General features: G+C 33.9%; 1 protein-coding gene and 1 non-coding gene across 2 annotated transcripts; both read left to right on the top strand.

Moving 5' to 3' along the window:
- The first annotated feature begins 781 nt into the window (after positions 1 to 781).
- On the top strand, positions 782 to 5,270 carry LOC148876828 (sulfate transporter 1.2-like). Its single transcript, XM_088964643.1, has 14 exons — positions 782 to 971; positions 1,284 to 1,644; positions 1,728 to 1,776; positions 1,890 to 2,094; positions 2,302 to 2,476; positions 2,590 to 2,655; positions 2,734 to 2,847; positions 2,978 to 3,094; positions 3,239 to 3,365; positions 3,500 to 3,786; positions 3,929 to 4,119; positions 4,324 to 4,409; positions 4,513 to 4,589; positions 4,708 to 5,270. Exons 2-14 carry the CDS (start codon positions 1,312 to 1,314, stop codon positions 4,855 to 4,857), a joined length of 1,977 nt encoding a protein of 658 aa, XP_088820769.1. The 5' UTR covers positions 782 to 971; positions 1,284 to 1,311; the 3' UTR covers positions 4,858 to 5,270.
- A 3,683-nt stretch (positions 5,271 to 8,953) lies between these two features.
- On the top strand, positions 8,954 to 9,027 carry TRNAM-CAU (transfer RNA methionine (anticodon CAU)). The gene has a single exon. It is a non-coding gene; the product is annotated as a tRNA-Met (tRNA).
- Positions 9,028 to 14,523: the final 5,496 nt, after the last annotated feature.

Genomic DNA, 14,523 nt, shown 5'->3' with positions numbered 1-14,523 from the left:
ACCCCAGATGTACTTTCAGGAAGAACACTCTACCCACAAGATGCTTCAGCTACACATTCGGATCCTGTTCCCATCAGTAACAACATATATACAAGTACCAAACATATTCAGGAATCAGGATGTGCTGCAGCTAGCAATCTTTTGGCCTTGTGGGTAGGTTTGTTGGTAGCAGATCCAGCCACCACCAGAACATACCTTGAGAGACTGCATATTGCAGTGTCATGAATCACAAATTTGTTATTGGCTCTATAAGAAGCAGAAGCAAACCTTTTGGCAGTTTGGCAAGCAATATGTAAAGATTGAATCATGGATAAACGCAAAGACATAAATTAACTATTAAAAAAGGGTTATTTGATTTGATATAGACGCTTTCTTTCTTAATATTTTTTCAGGGCAAATATATAAAATGAGGATGCACTTTCAAACTTTATCAAGAAAATCTGTATTAATTCTATCATATATATGATCACATCAAAGAGCTAGCAGCAAAAAAAAGTCCACGACAAATGCTAGGATAGCAATGCTTCCATGTCGATCGATCAGATAAAAAGATTAAAAAAAAATATATACACCCAGGATTTCTGCAGTTCATATCAGAACGGTAAAGTCAACGCTTTCGGCCGATAATAATATTTTTAAGACCCATTTGTAAATTAAAAAGAATAATGTAAGAGATGATTAACTCTATATATTATGGTTTGCTGGCATTCTTGTATGTGCCATGAAAAAGAATCTAGATTCATGCTTTGTGGCTACAGCCAGTTTCGCTAGCTAGCTTGCTTCTAATTGGGAGTTTGACCTAGAATTGCTGTCAGAACTGAATTATATAAGCAAGAGGTTCCATCCATCTTTTGTCACAGAAGAGGTGTAACACTTCTGAAGCATGTTCTGTTAGCTCCTGTCCCATCCACCGATCTGTTTCGTTTGTCCAGGCGACTGAGAAAGATTTCAGCTCAACTCAGTTTGTTTCCGTCTGTACTTCTAAGCTTTTGTATTCATATTTTATATTTTCTGTTTTGGACTGGAAACATTTTCATTCTGAAAGATCTAGGAAAAGAAAACCAGAACCCATCAACCGATGATGGTTCTTCAATTTTTCAAACTGTGAACTTATAGTGGGTGCAAGATCCACGGGTTGCTATAATTGAATATGATGAAGAGGGTCTTCTTGTTTTAAGTGCATGCAGTTTCCAAGCTTTTTATCCTATATTAAGTATTAAACTAGGACGAGTCACTGTGTCCTTTCTCTGATCAAGATTATATTATCTGGTTTTTCATTGCAGGTGAATAGATAATTAGAAGCTGATTCTAATGGGTCATTCCACAGATGGAGATTTTGAGAAGAAGACAGACATTGAAAGTGCACCATCCTCAAGACGTCACGGAGAGCACTTGCCATACATTCACAAGGTTGGATCGCCATCCCCGAATAACGTGCTGAAGGAATTCAAGGACGCTGTGAAGGAAACGTTCTTCCCAGATAATCCCTTACGCCCTTTCAAAGACCAACCTAGATCCAAGAAGTTCATCCTAGGCCTTCAGTCTATTTTCCCTATTCTTGAATGGGGAAGGAACTATAGTTTAAGTAAATTCAAGGGGGATCTCATTGCAGGACTCACCATTGCAAGTCTCTGCATTCCTCAGGTATATATATATACCTGAGATTTGCTTTTAAGATTTCCCCACTTTGTAAAGATTCTAAGATTTGCTTTTAACTTGGAAATCAGGATATTGGATACGCAAAGCTTGCAAATCTGGATCCCCAATATGGTCTATGTAAGTCTTCGATTACATTGTTATTCAAAAGCTTGCATCCAATTAATTACCATGTCTGCTTGGACCCAGTATGAGGACTATTTCCCATTTGTGTTGTTTGATGTTTGTTGCAGACACCAGCTTTGTTCCGCCATTGATCTATGCCATCATGGGGAGCTCAAGAGATATTGCTATTGGGCCAGTAGCCGTGGTGTCTCTCTTACTTGGGTCCATGCTCCAGGATGAGATTGACCCTAAAAATGCGGTTGAGTATCGTCGGCTTGCATTCACAGCTACCTTTTTCGCAGGGATCACTGAAGCTGCGCTTGGGTTTCTCAGGTAAATACTTTGCATCCTATCTTAGTTCTGCATTCTATATGGGATATATAACTAACTAATTTTGGTAAAGTTGATCTTTGTTCTCTGTTAATTTCTTGCTTGGTTTTCTCCTCCAGATCGACTGCTTCATGTGTATATGATTTTCAGTTACGTACATTTGTAGTAAGGCAATCTAATGATTAATTCGATCGGCTTTTTTGTTTTTAGGCTGGGGTTCTTGATTGAGTTCCTATCTCATGCTGCAATCGTTGGGTTCATGGGTGGAGCTGCCATTACAATTGCACTTCAACAACTTAAAGGTTTTCTTGGAATACAGAAGTTTACAAAGAAGACTGACATCGTTTCTGTCATGCGTTCAGTATTTGGCTCTGCACATCACGGTGTAAGCAATTCCTCCCTCACTTCCTTTTATCTTTTGACGGGTAACATGGGAAGTCTAGTCTTAAAGTCTTAATAAACTGATGTAATTAATTAATTACCACATTGTGCATGCAGTGGAACTGGCAGACTATACTCATAGGAGCAGCGTTCTTGGGTTTCCTTCTAGCAACCAAGTACATCGTAAGAGTCACTACTATTCCTTAATTAATTTATGGGTTTGAAGATCTCTAATCTTCTAAATGCTCTGAGGGGTGACAGGGAAAGAGGAATAAGAAATTTTTCTGGGTGCCAGCAATTGCCCCATTGATCTCTGTTGTCCTGTCCACTTTCTTCGTCTACATTTTCCGTGCGGATAAGAAAGGTGTTCAAATTGTAAGTAAACATATAGAGTTAATTAATTCATGCACAGTGAGTTTGTCTTAGATCTCTTTTATGGATTTTGCATCATAAAACCAATGACAACAATTGCCAACTACTCTACTGCTTTTAACTATGTATGAAGGTGAAACATATCAAAAAAGGTATCAACCCGTCATCGGTGAATGAAATTTATTTCAGCGGTAAAAATCTTGCCAAAGGCGCTAAGATTGGTATCGTGGCTGGGATGATAGCATTGACGGTAAACCAATTCTGCACCTCACTTCTCAACCTAGCTAACATGCATATATATATATATATATATATATATATATATATATATATTGTATGAGAAAATTTATTTTTATTAATTGTTGATTGGTTGGTTCTTTATTTACTGGGTCAGGAAGCTGTGGCAATTGCGAGGACGTTTGCATCCATGAAGGACTATAAAATTGATGGGAACAAAGAAATGGTGGCACTAGGAGCAATGAATATTGTTGGCTCAATGACTTCTTGTTATGTAGCTACAGGTAATAAGACAGATCGATTGGCGATTGCTTACCCAGAAAGACCTGCAATAATATAATTAATATAGCAACCCAGAAGCTCTAGCTATATATGTGGAGTAGTGATGGGCTGAGCTGCTCTTTCCTCGCTGCTGCAGGCTCCTTCTCTCGGTCGGCAGTGAATTACATGGCCGGATGTCACACTGCCGTTTCCAACATAGTGATGTCCTGCGTCGTTCTTCTAACATTGGAATTGATCACTCCCCTCTTTAAGTACACCCCAAATGCCATTCTTTCTGCTATCATTATCTCTGCTGTGATTGGCCTAGTTGACATTGAGGCTGTACTCCTCATATGGAAGATCGATAAATTGGATTTCCTCGCTTGCATGGGTGCCTTCTTTGGTGTTGTTTTCGCCTCGGTTGAAATTGGCCTCCTAATCGCAGTAAGTAGTACGTACTACTTGAACTCCATTAATTAGATTACATTTATTCAAAGTTGAGCTCTCTTCTTGCTTTGCATCTACGTACTACTTAAAATTAAATTTTAAATTATTGCATCTAATTTAATTTGTCAAATTAAAACAGGTCTGCATATCTTTTGCTAAGATACTCCTGCAAGTGACAAGGCCACGGATTGCTTTACTTGGAAAGCTCCCCAGGACAACCATCTTCAGGAACATCCAACAGTATGCAGAGGCAACCAGGGTTCCAGGCATACTGATCGTCAGAGTAGATTCTGCAATCTATTTTTCCAACTCCAACTATGTTAGAGAGAGGTATGTATCAAAGTTGTGCGCAGGACCTTGGATTAATTCTCAATACGGTTTTGACAAATTAATTAAACTTGTTCATCAGAAACCTCGTCCATGAATATAATTACTGTTACAGAATTAATTAATTTAACAACACTGACCTAGCTAGCTAGCTAGTAGCGCATACTCAAGAGTCAAGACCCAGTACTGTATGTGTTGATCTTGTAGGATTATGAGATGGTTGACTGATGAAGAAGAGGAATTGAAAGCAAGAAGTTTGCCAAGAATCCAGTTCCTGATCGTTGAGCTCTCACGTAAGCCGGCCATCATACAATAAGCCTTTCTCTCTTAATTATTAGCTAATAGCTAGCTATCTCGCAACTCATCTTCATCATCAGGATTTTGTTTTCATTGCAGCCGTTATTGACATTGACACCAGTGGTATTCATGCGTTGGAAGATTTACACAAGAGCCTCCAGAAGAACGATATTCAGGTAAACCATGCCATGCGTACGTATTAACAAACAAAGCACAAAAGAGAAGCTTTAGCCTTTAGGGTTGTAATATATTATATATAATTAATTAAGCTTTACGTTGTTCTCTACTACACAGCTTGTGCTAGCAAATCCCGGGCAATCGGTGATCGACAAGCTTCACGCATCCCACTTCGCAAATTTGATTGGCCAGCAAAACATCTTTCTCACTGTTGGCGACGCCGTGTTGACATGCAGTCCCAAGGTTGATGAATCTGTTGTGAACTAAACGAGCTAATTAAGCCAATATTCATATCCATCTGAAAGATTCTGACCACCTGGCTTGAAGACAGAAAAAGAGATTCTGACCAAGTAATTGGAACTTTGGAAGATTGCTGGCTTCTTCTGACCTGTGGTGTGCTGTGGTAGCAGTTTGTTTGTTTGCTTGTTTGTTGTGTGTCAATAAAAAGTTCAGGAGAAAAAAAAAATGAATATGTGGCGGCATAGCGCAGTCGTGGAGAATTGAGGAGCAAAGTGTTTGTATATATATATTATATATGGTCAGAGAGAGACTGTGTTTGTACGCTTCTCTGTGTCTGTTTGGTTAAAATAAAGCGTTCAAAGAAATTTTCTTTTATTTTGAATTTTTTATTTTTTTATTCTATGTTATTTTTTTTAAATAACTAATGAGATGCTCTCCTTCCCTAACGATTTCTTCTCCTAAAATTTATCCTAAACTATCTCCCCCACTTTCTTCTAAATAATCTCTACTTCCTATTTATCTCCTAACTTATGTCTAATTTACTAGAGAATTTCTCTCCAAATTATCTCTAATTTCTATTTATCCTCTCTGCCACTTTTTATCTACATCTATCTAAAGAAAGTATAAGTTAAAATTTTAAAAATTCTTTAAATATTTTAACAAATTATATAATAACTTTAAAATATTTACTAAACATAAAAAATAATTATAATAGATTTAATAATATTCATATTATTAATAGTTTTATATTTGTAGAAAATTCATCTCGAAATTATGTACTAACAATATAAATTATGATTTTCCAGATTATTCAAATAATAGAAATCTGACATTAAAAAATAAAATATTATTTCAACATTTTAATAATAAAATATATTAAACTAGCTAACTAATTATGTAAAAATATTTAATTACTTAAATATTTCAATAACTAAATATCTTAAATTAAAATAATGAGTACTTTTCAATATTTTATATATTATTTAAATACTCAAATAACTAAAAAATTTAAATAACGAAATATTTAACATAACTATATTTTAAATAATTAAATAATAATTTAATATTTTTACAAAATTATGTAATAATAGTATAAACTTTAAAATAATAATTAAAAACACAAATAATTATAGTGGATTTAATAATATTCATATTATTAATAGTTTTATTCTTTTACAAAATGCATCACGAAATTATGTACTAACAATATATATTATGATTTTCCAGATTATTCAAATGAAATGTTATTCAAATAATATAAATTTAACATTAAAAATAAAATATTATTTCAATATTTCAATAACTAAATATCTTAAATTCAAATAATGAGTATTTCTAAATATTTTATATATTATTTAAATATTTTAAATAACAAAATATTTAAAACAATTATATTTTAATCAGTTAAAATAACGAAACTATGCAATAAAATAAAAAGGAATCATAACATAATATTCAAATTATTAATGATTTAATATTTTTACAAAATTAATAATGAAATTATGTAAGAGTAGTATAGACTTTAGAATAATTATTAAAAATACAAAAAATAGTTATAATAGATTTAATAATATTCATATTATTAATAGTTTTAGTCAAATCAATACGTTCTAAGAAGAAATATTTGAATATCAATCTCATCGATCTCATAAGTATCATACCAAATCCCATCAATTGAATCACTTTTTCGAGAAATACGAGACATCTAAGTCGTACAAGTAAAGAGATCTATTCATTAATAAGAAAAAGAAAAAACGTGAACGGTGATTGGATTGATGATAAAATAGAATCCTGGGTCGCGAACAGTGATTCGATTGATGATGAAGAAAGAGGTCCTAGAGGTATAATATCAACCACTTGGTGTCCATCCGATGCATCCGCTATGGTTATTTCGTATCCCACTTATAGACTGTATTGTTACTCTTACTCCCATCAGGATAAATTTGACCCCTTCCCCTATTCCCGCCTACGTATATAGGATATTTTAAGAAGTGAACATCTTTCTTAGTAGCGGGGTCCGGGGAAAGAATAGGAAAGGTAATTTCACTATATTTCTTACTAGGAACCGGACCTATTACAAGAATATTTTTTTTAGTGGGCATTCCCGGCCCACTAAGTGAAACTGGTGGTTTCTTAGTCACGACTAGCTAAAGCTAAAGTTCCATTAAAGAGCGTTTCCACGTGGTATAACCTCCTCAGGGAATATAAGGTTTTCATGAGGCTGATCCTGAGCCGCCATCCAAGCACGAATCCATTCGTTTAAGATAATATTTTTAGTGTAGAAAGTTTCAAATTCAATAGATGAAATAAATCAAAAAATGGATTTTTGTTCAAGAATGAAATCTTATTGGAACTGTCCATATCCGGTTCATCCTTCGGAACCATATTACATCCTGGATCTGATGAAATAGGATGAATTGAGACGGTATTTTGTAAATACGTAATTATCTTGAACATATCAACCATTTCTTTATTTTTCGATCGCCTGGAAGGGACAAAAGAAGCATCTTGTTGTTTCTTCAACAATTTCTGATCTCTAGTGGACCTCTCAGTAGGATTCGAACCCAGATGAAGTTCTGACCATCTGTCAGAGAAAAAAGAACAAATTGATCTTGTAGGATTCCCAAGAAATTCTTCGATTTCTTCCGAAAGCAGATGATTCATCTGCTGAATATCCAGAAAGGCATTTCGGGAATCGGTCTGATTCTATCTCTGTTCGTTCCGTTTGAAGAAAGGAAGGATCCCAAAGAATCGAGCTTTCTTTTAGTTGTTGAATCTCTCTTTGATTGATCAATGCCTGATATTCCGAATCCTCATTACTAATGGTAATGGAATTGAAATGATCTCTGGATTGATCAGAAGATCCTTTCAATTGGCTAGAATTCGTTACTTGAACGAAAATAGATCTTGTGGAATCATATTGAATATTTGACGATACATTCCGTACCTTGCTAAAAAACCGATCCTTGTTTACCAACCACACATTGCCTAACCAAATCCAATTCTCTCTCGATACGTTCCTCAAAAAATCCGATTCGTGCGGATTCTTCCCCCAACTAACGAAGAGATCTTGGCGGAATTGCCACATATGAAATTGAGCACAATTTTGCAAAGAAATACCCCACTTGTTTCTCGAGAAGAGATGGGAAGCATGCTCAATATCATTTGATTGAATAGTTGACTCAGCTCCTTGTTGTTTGAAGAAACCCTCCACTTCAATTGGTCTTTTTTCACGAAAAGCAGACATGAGATAACAAATCCAGTGTTTCACTAAGATTTCGAATAGCTGTCCCGAATTCAAGTTGATTATGTTTCGCTTCTTCCTCGGAGAAAGACGATCAAACAATTCCCAATCATGGTCCTTGCGGATCGGATCATCCGTATAGGATACAAAAAGAAACTCCAGATATTTGATATCTTTTTCTTTGAATGAGATCTCAATTCCAGCTACGGTTTCATTAGATATCTTACAACTAGAATCCCTATTTTTTCCGATCCGGTTCCTCCACCACCGCGAACCCCAGTTAGATTCAGGCATGATACACTTTTTAGTTATTGGGAGAACCCAAGTACTCTCTTTCGGGTCCATGAAACAACTCTCAGAGATCTTGTTCCCTTTTGGGAGATACAGGAGCGAAACAATCAACCTATTGATATTGGAAGACCCAAAAGATTCTTCCAATGTATCATTTCTGGGTCCAATGGAATTCATAGGTATAGGAAGAAGCCCCATCAAATAGAGATTTTTTCTTCTGACCATATTTCGATTGTTAATACGATATATAAGGACCGCTACTACAAGTAGTACTACACCTTTGATCGTGAAATATCGATTGCTTGTTGAACCATGTGAATCACGTGAAAGTAGGATACTCCAAATTCGGGGGTCAAAGAGTTTCATAAAACGTTTTTGGTGGAAAAAATGTGAGTGAAAGATCCCACTGAATCAAATTTGGTCCATGAATCTAAGAAATAGTGTGAATTCTTGATCTCTCTCAATATCTCTCTCAATTCGAAGATCTAGGATTTGAATTGATGTCGTTTCATCGATTCTTCGATTCTTCCTAAAGATTTCATTTCAATTGGAATTTGGTTATTCGCGATGTACGATGATCCCTGTTAAGCATCCATGGCTGAATGGTTAAAGCGCCCAACTCATAATTGGCAAATTCGTAGGTTCAATTCCTGCTGGATGCACGCCAATGGGAATGTTCAATAAGTCTATTGGAATTGGCTCTGTATCAATGGAATCTCATCATCCATACATAACGAATTGGTATGGTATATTCATACCATAACATATGAACAGTAAGAACTATAAATAATTTGATCTATGGACAACATCGTTGTGGTAAAGGTCGTAATGCCAGAGGAATCATTACCGCAGGGCATAGAGGGGGAGGTCATAAGCGTCTATACCGTAAAATCGATTTTCGACGGAATGAAAAAAAAGACATATCTGGTAGAATCGTAACCATAGAATACAACCCTAATCGAAATGCATACATTTGTCTCATACACTATGGGGATGGTGAGAAGAGATATATTTTACATCCCAGAGGGGCTATAATTGGAGATACCATTGTTTCTGGTTCTGGTCCAGAAGTTCCTATAAAAATGGGAAATGCCCTACCTTTGAGTGTGGTTTGAACTATTGATTTACGTAATTGGAAGTAACCAATTAGGTTTACGACGAAACCTAGAAATCGATCACTGATCCAATTTGAGTACCTCTACGGGATAGACCTCAACAGAAAACTGAAGAGTAACGGCAGCAAGTGATTGAGTTCAGTAGTTCCTCATATCAAATTATTGACTCTAGAGATATGGTAATATGGAGAAGACAAAATTGTTTGAAGCACCGACAGTTTACAAAATTCATCACGAAATTATGCACTAACAAATAAATTATGATTTTCTATATTATTCAAATTAAATGTTATTCAAATAATAGAAATTTAACATTAAAAAAATAAAATATTATTTCAATATTTCAATAACTAAATATCTCAAATAATAAAATACTAAAAGTAGCTAAATAATTACATAGAAAAATGTTTAATTATTTAAATATTTTAATAATTAAATATCTTAAATTCAAATAATTAATATTTTTAAATATTTTATATATTATTTAAATATTCAAATAACTAAGTATTTTAAATAACAAAATATTTAATATAACTTAATATCTTAAACTCAAATAATGAGTATTTTTAAATATTTTATATACTATTTAAATATTAATAACTAAATATTTTAAATAACAAAATGTTTAACATAACTATATTTTAAATGGTTAAAGTAACGAAATTATGCAATAAGTTAAAAATTTTAAAATAAAAAAATCATTACATAATATTAAAATTAATAATAATTTAAAATTTTACAAAATTTATAATGAAATTATGTAATAATAGAATAAATTATAATCTTATAGATTATTAAATTCAGTTAATAATTAAAATTATAAAATTTAAATAAGAATATATTTAAATAACTAAATAATATTTTCAATAACCAATTTCACTTATATCAATTAATAATTCTAGAAAAATAATATTCATTGATAATGATTTTAAAATCTTAATCTATATTTATTATATATTTAATATACTAAATTTAATATTTATTGTATTTTCAGAAATTATTTATAGTTTTTTGATAAATATATTTTCAATAATTATGTATAAGTCTATATTTGTTTAAAAAAATTAATAATTCTTGGATATTAAACTAATATTATTTAACTTTTTAAATTAAATTTATTATACTTATTGTATTACTGTATTTTTGTTGCACTTTATTCATTGATATTTATTAGAGATTAAACTATTATTTGAGATTATGATATTTATTGACTGACTTAATATATTTTTTTAGTATTTTTAATATTTTTGTGATTATTGTAATTATTTTATTTTTATTATCAATATATTTTCAATTATTGTGCATTTTTGCTATAAATTTTTAATAATTATTGGATATTAAGATGTGTTAATTTATTAGATCTTAAAATATTAATTTAGATGAAATTAGGAGTGTTGATCACGACCTAGTTTAGTTTGGTTGTAGGCTATTTGGCCAACTAAATTGACATGGTCAGGTTGGGGAGTTGATTACCCTAAATCTATTGACTATTAGTGAAAACCAACTAAATCGGGTTGTATTGGTTTGGGTTGATTTTTTGTTTGCTCAATTGGTTTAAAAGATTATATTGAAAACTTAATTTTAATTTTTTAAAAATTATATTAATATTATTAAAAATTAAATTTATAATATAAAATATTTGAGACTAAGAAATATGGGAACTTTCTCACTTTCCTGTATTAAAAAATCATATTTAAAATATAAAAATATTAATACATATCTATGATTGGGTCATTCGATTTTGGTCAATTTACAAATGACCACAGTGAAATTGATCACGATTTCAACCGGAAATATTAGAAACTGAGCAATTCAAGTCGAGTTGGTCGGGTTGGTTGGTTTCATCAGTTCGACGAACAAGCTTAATTGAAATAGATTGTTGTTATTTTTGTATTGTAAAAAGTTATTAAAAGTATTATAAAATATAAATAATTAATCATTTTTTAAAAAGTTAGAAATATAAAACAATTGTATACTCTTATGTGTTTTATTATTTAGCTTTCTTTAACAAATCCCGTGCATCGCACGGTTCCCTGCTAATGTAAATTAAAGATGGATAAATCCACATCAAATGTACAATCTATGTCCATTTGACCGGATCAGATGTGGATTTAATCCCATATTCCCATCCAATCCGATTAACATCCAGGATTCAATCCCATCTATCTGAAATTTTTTTATATGTATGAGTTAAAAAGTATTTATTTTTCAATTTTTAATTTTTTTGGATTTTATAGATGATAAAGCTAGCATATTTGAATACTTTAATCTAAATCCAATTTGAGTCCCATATGGGATCCAAATCCGATCGAATCTATAAATACTATCTATAAAAGAGTGAATGTCCTTTTTTTCTGGAATTTTCATTGGACATTTTTTATCCCTTATCTAAATGAGACCGGATCTCCTGCCCACACAAACTCTGCCCACATCTACTCACACAACATTGCAACCACACATGGAGAACATCTCATCCTCCTATATAGTATCATGTATATGTTTGGCATCGATGCTGCAATTGCAGCACCGTTTTCTAAGAAAACATTGCTGCTGATGTGTGGCTTGGAGCACCGTTTTCTTAGAAAATGGTGCCTTTATTGTTGTTTGGAATCGTTGCTGCTAAGTAGGACATTTCCTGGAGCAACAAAAACTTTTTTTGTTTGGTACAATTGCTTCAGAAAATGTTTTCAGCACTGATACCCATTATTCTATGCCACATAAGTGCCACATCACTGCCTTGTTGGCAGCAACGAGCTGCAGCTCTAGGTAACGCCTAATTTGGCATTGCTCTAAGCCATGGCTTCCTGGTTTTCGAGGCGTGGCTTGGAGCACTGTTTTTTATGGAAAAACAGTTCCAAACAAATGCCCATTTCCTGGAGCACTGTTTTTGCCGATGTGGTGCTGATGTGGCGCCGTTGCTCCAGGAAACGGCAACGATGCCAAACAGCCGCTATATATGCAAGGGAGATGTTCCCGATTCACGGGGGTAGTATGTTGTGGGAAGACGTGGATAGATTTCTCATGGGCAGGAGATCCGAAATCTATCTAGACAGCATACAACGGGCATAAAGAGGATGTATATGTCCTTTACTCTCACTTCAAAAACTGTCAACTTATAATAGTTAAAAAACTGCCCACTTATAACTGTTCAAAAACTGTCCATGAATTATAAATAGTTTTATCTTGAAGATACTATCACGTGCAAATGCACGCACATGTTTACTAGTATTCCTAAAAAAATCCAATGGAAATGTACGTACGTGTTATTCTATTAAAAAAAAAAAAAGAAGCATAATCCGATTGGACCTTGCCTGGACATGTAATATTAGGTCCAGGGATGCGGGCCAGGCCAGGCCAGGCCTTAATGCTGTTGATATCCTGTAAAAACCTGGCCTGGCACGGCCCAGCTTAGTCTGTGATCATCCCTACTCTATTCATGGTGCGACCCATCAACCTGTTTCTTCAAGAGCATCGTGCTCTGGTCATGACTCATGACTGGTGCATCCATCATATCATGGCTTTCTTTTAAAAGAAGAACAGAAAGAAAAGAGGCAATCCAATTCGGAGGAGACCATCAGGAAGCTGACACACCTGCCTTGCCCTTCGAGGCTAACGAATGAGCTACTTCATTCTCATCTTTGGGAACAAACCTAAACTTGAAAGAAATATCTGACATGCTATGGAGCTCATTCGGGAGAGGCCAAGCTTCATGGGGAACAGTCAAATGATTTCAGATTAAGAGCATTGAGCATAGTAAGAGAGTCACTAGATCTCCATGAACAGGTTTTCCAAACCAAAGTTTTCGCAAAAAAAAAAAAAAAAATCTCAAATAGCAAAGGCAAAATCACCAGCCATTGATTACCAAAAATCCAATACCACTATTTAAAGACTTAGTGTATCTGTCATCAGATTTGGCTTTTAACTAGATAGGCTCCAAAAAAGCAAAGGATTTTTTCGTACCAGGGCATGAAAAGTTTGTTGATTCTTGATGTAAAGTAGTTTTCTCTTACGCCATTTAGCAAAGGAGGGGCTGTGTCAGCACTCTTGAATCTAAGATTGAATTTACAGGCAAACCAGGAAGCTCTGGCATCGTCACAAGATGGCAGAGCACGAGTTATTACTTTCTCTAGCATTTTCACAAAGAGGGCATTGATTAATGTCACTACCTCACTTAAAATAGTTCAAACTTGACTGGTTGCTGAAGGCAACACTTCCAGATGAAGTGCCTTATTTTTGTTGGGACTTATAGAAATCAAATCTTCTTCCCCTGTTGTTTAGAATATGAAGTTACATTACTTTCCTTGATCTGTGGGTAGGTTTTAAGCCACTTGATAAGCTGATTACATTGAAAATTTTCCTCTAGAACCCGGTGGCTAAATCAATTTGTCATGACCATCCAATCTAGGGATTTCTAATTCACAAATGATTTCAGCTGTAGGAGCATCAAACAACTTAAAATTTCAGCTGTAGGATCCACATGGGTTTCAAGTGAGAGAGCCCAGCCAGCCATGGGTATCATCCCTGTATATCAATATTTCTGTCCCTTGCAATACTCCAACAAGCCCCTTCTTTCGGAATATCCTTACTAGCTAGTAATCTCTTAGAACCCCAAGAACATCTAGTAGGAGCTTTAACCTTCCAAAAATTCTTTCCTTTCATGTACATACCTTCAATTATTTTAGCCCAAAGATAGTCCCTAGAAGTAGCATCACTTACTTACATCCACCATATGGCTCACTACTTGCAGAGTTGCTCTTTGATGTGGCAAAAGAAATTAGTTTATACTTTTATAGTATGTTTTGTTCTTTTCGGGAAAAGAAAAATATTTCTCAAAATTTGATGATAGACACCAAAGTTACGGAGTAGGGAAAAATAGTTTATACTTTTATAGTATGTTTTGTTCTTTTTGGGAAAAGAAAAATATTTCTCAAAATTTGATGATAGACATCAAATTTACGGAGTAGGGATGATCATTTTGGTCCTACTCAAAAACACTCCAGGCTCAAGCCTAGGTTTTGTGTTCAAGCCTTATCTGCATATATT

Source organism: Nelumbo lutea, chromosome 1 (assembly GCF_056320005.1).
Source record: "Nelumbo lutea isolate HS-2025 chromosome 1, American lotus-T2T, whole genome shotgun sequence".
NCBI classification, from domain to species: domain Eukaryota; kingdom Viridiplantae; phylum Streptophyta; class Magnoliopsida; order Proteales; family Nelumbonaceae; genus Nelumbo; species Nelumbo lutea.
Note: the sequence above shows the minus strand (reverse complement) of the source record. Positions and strands in the feature narration are given on the sequence as shown.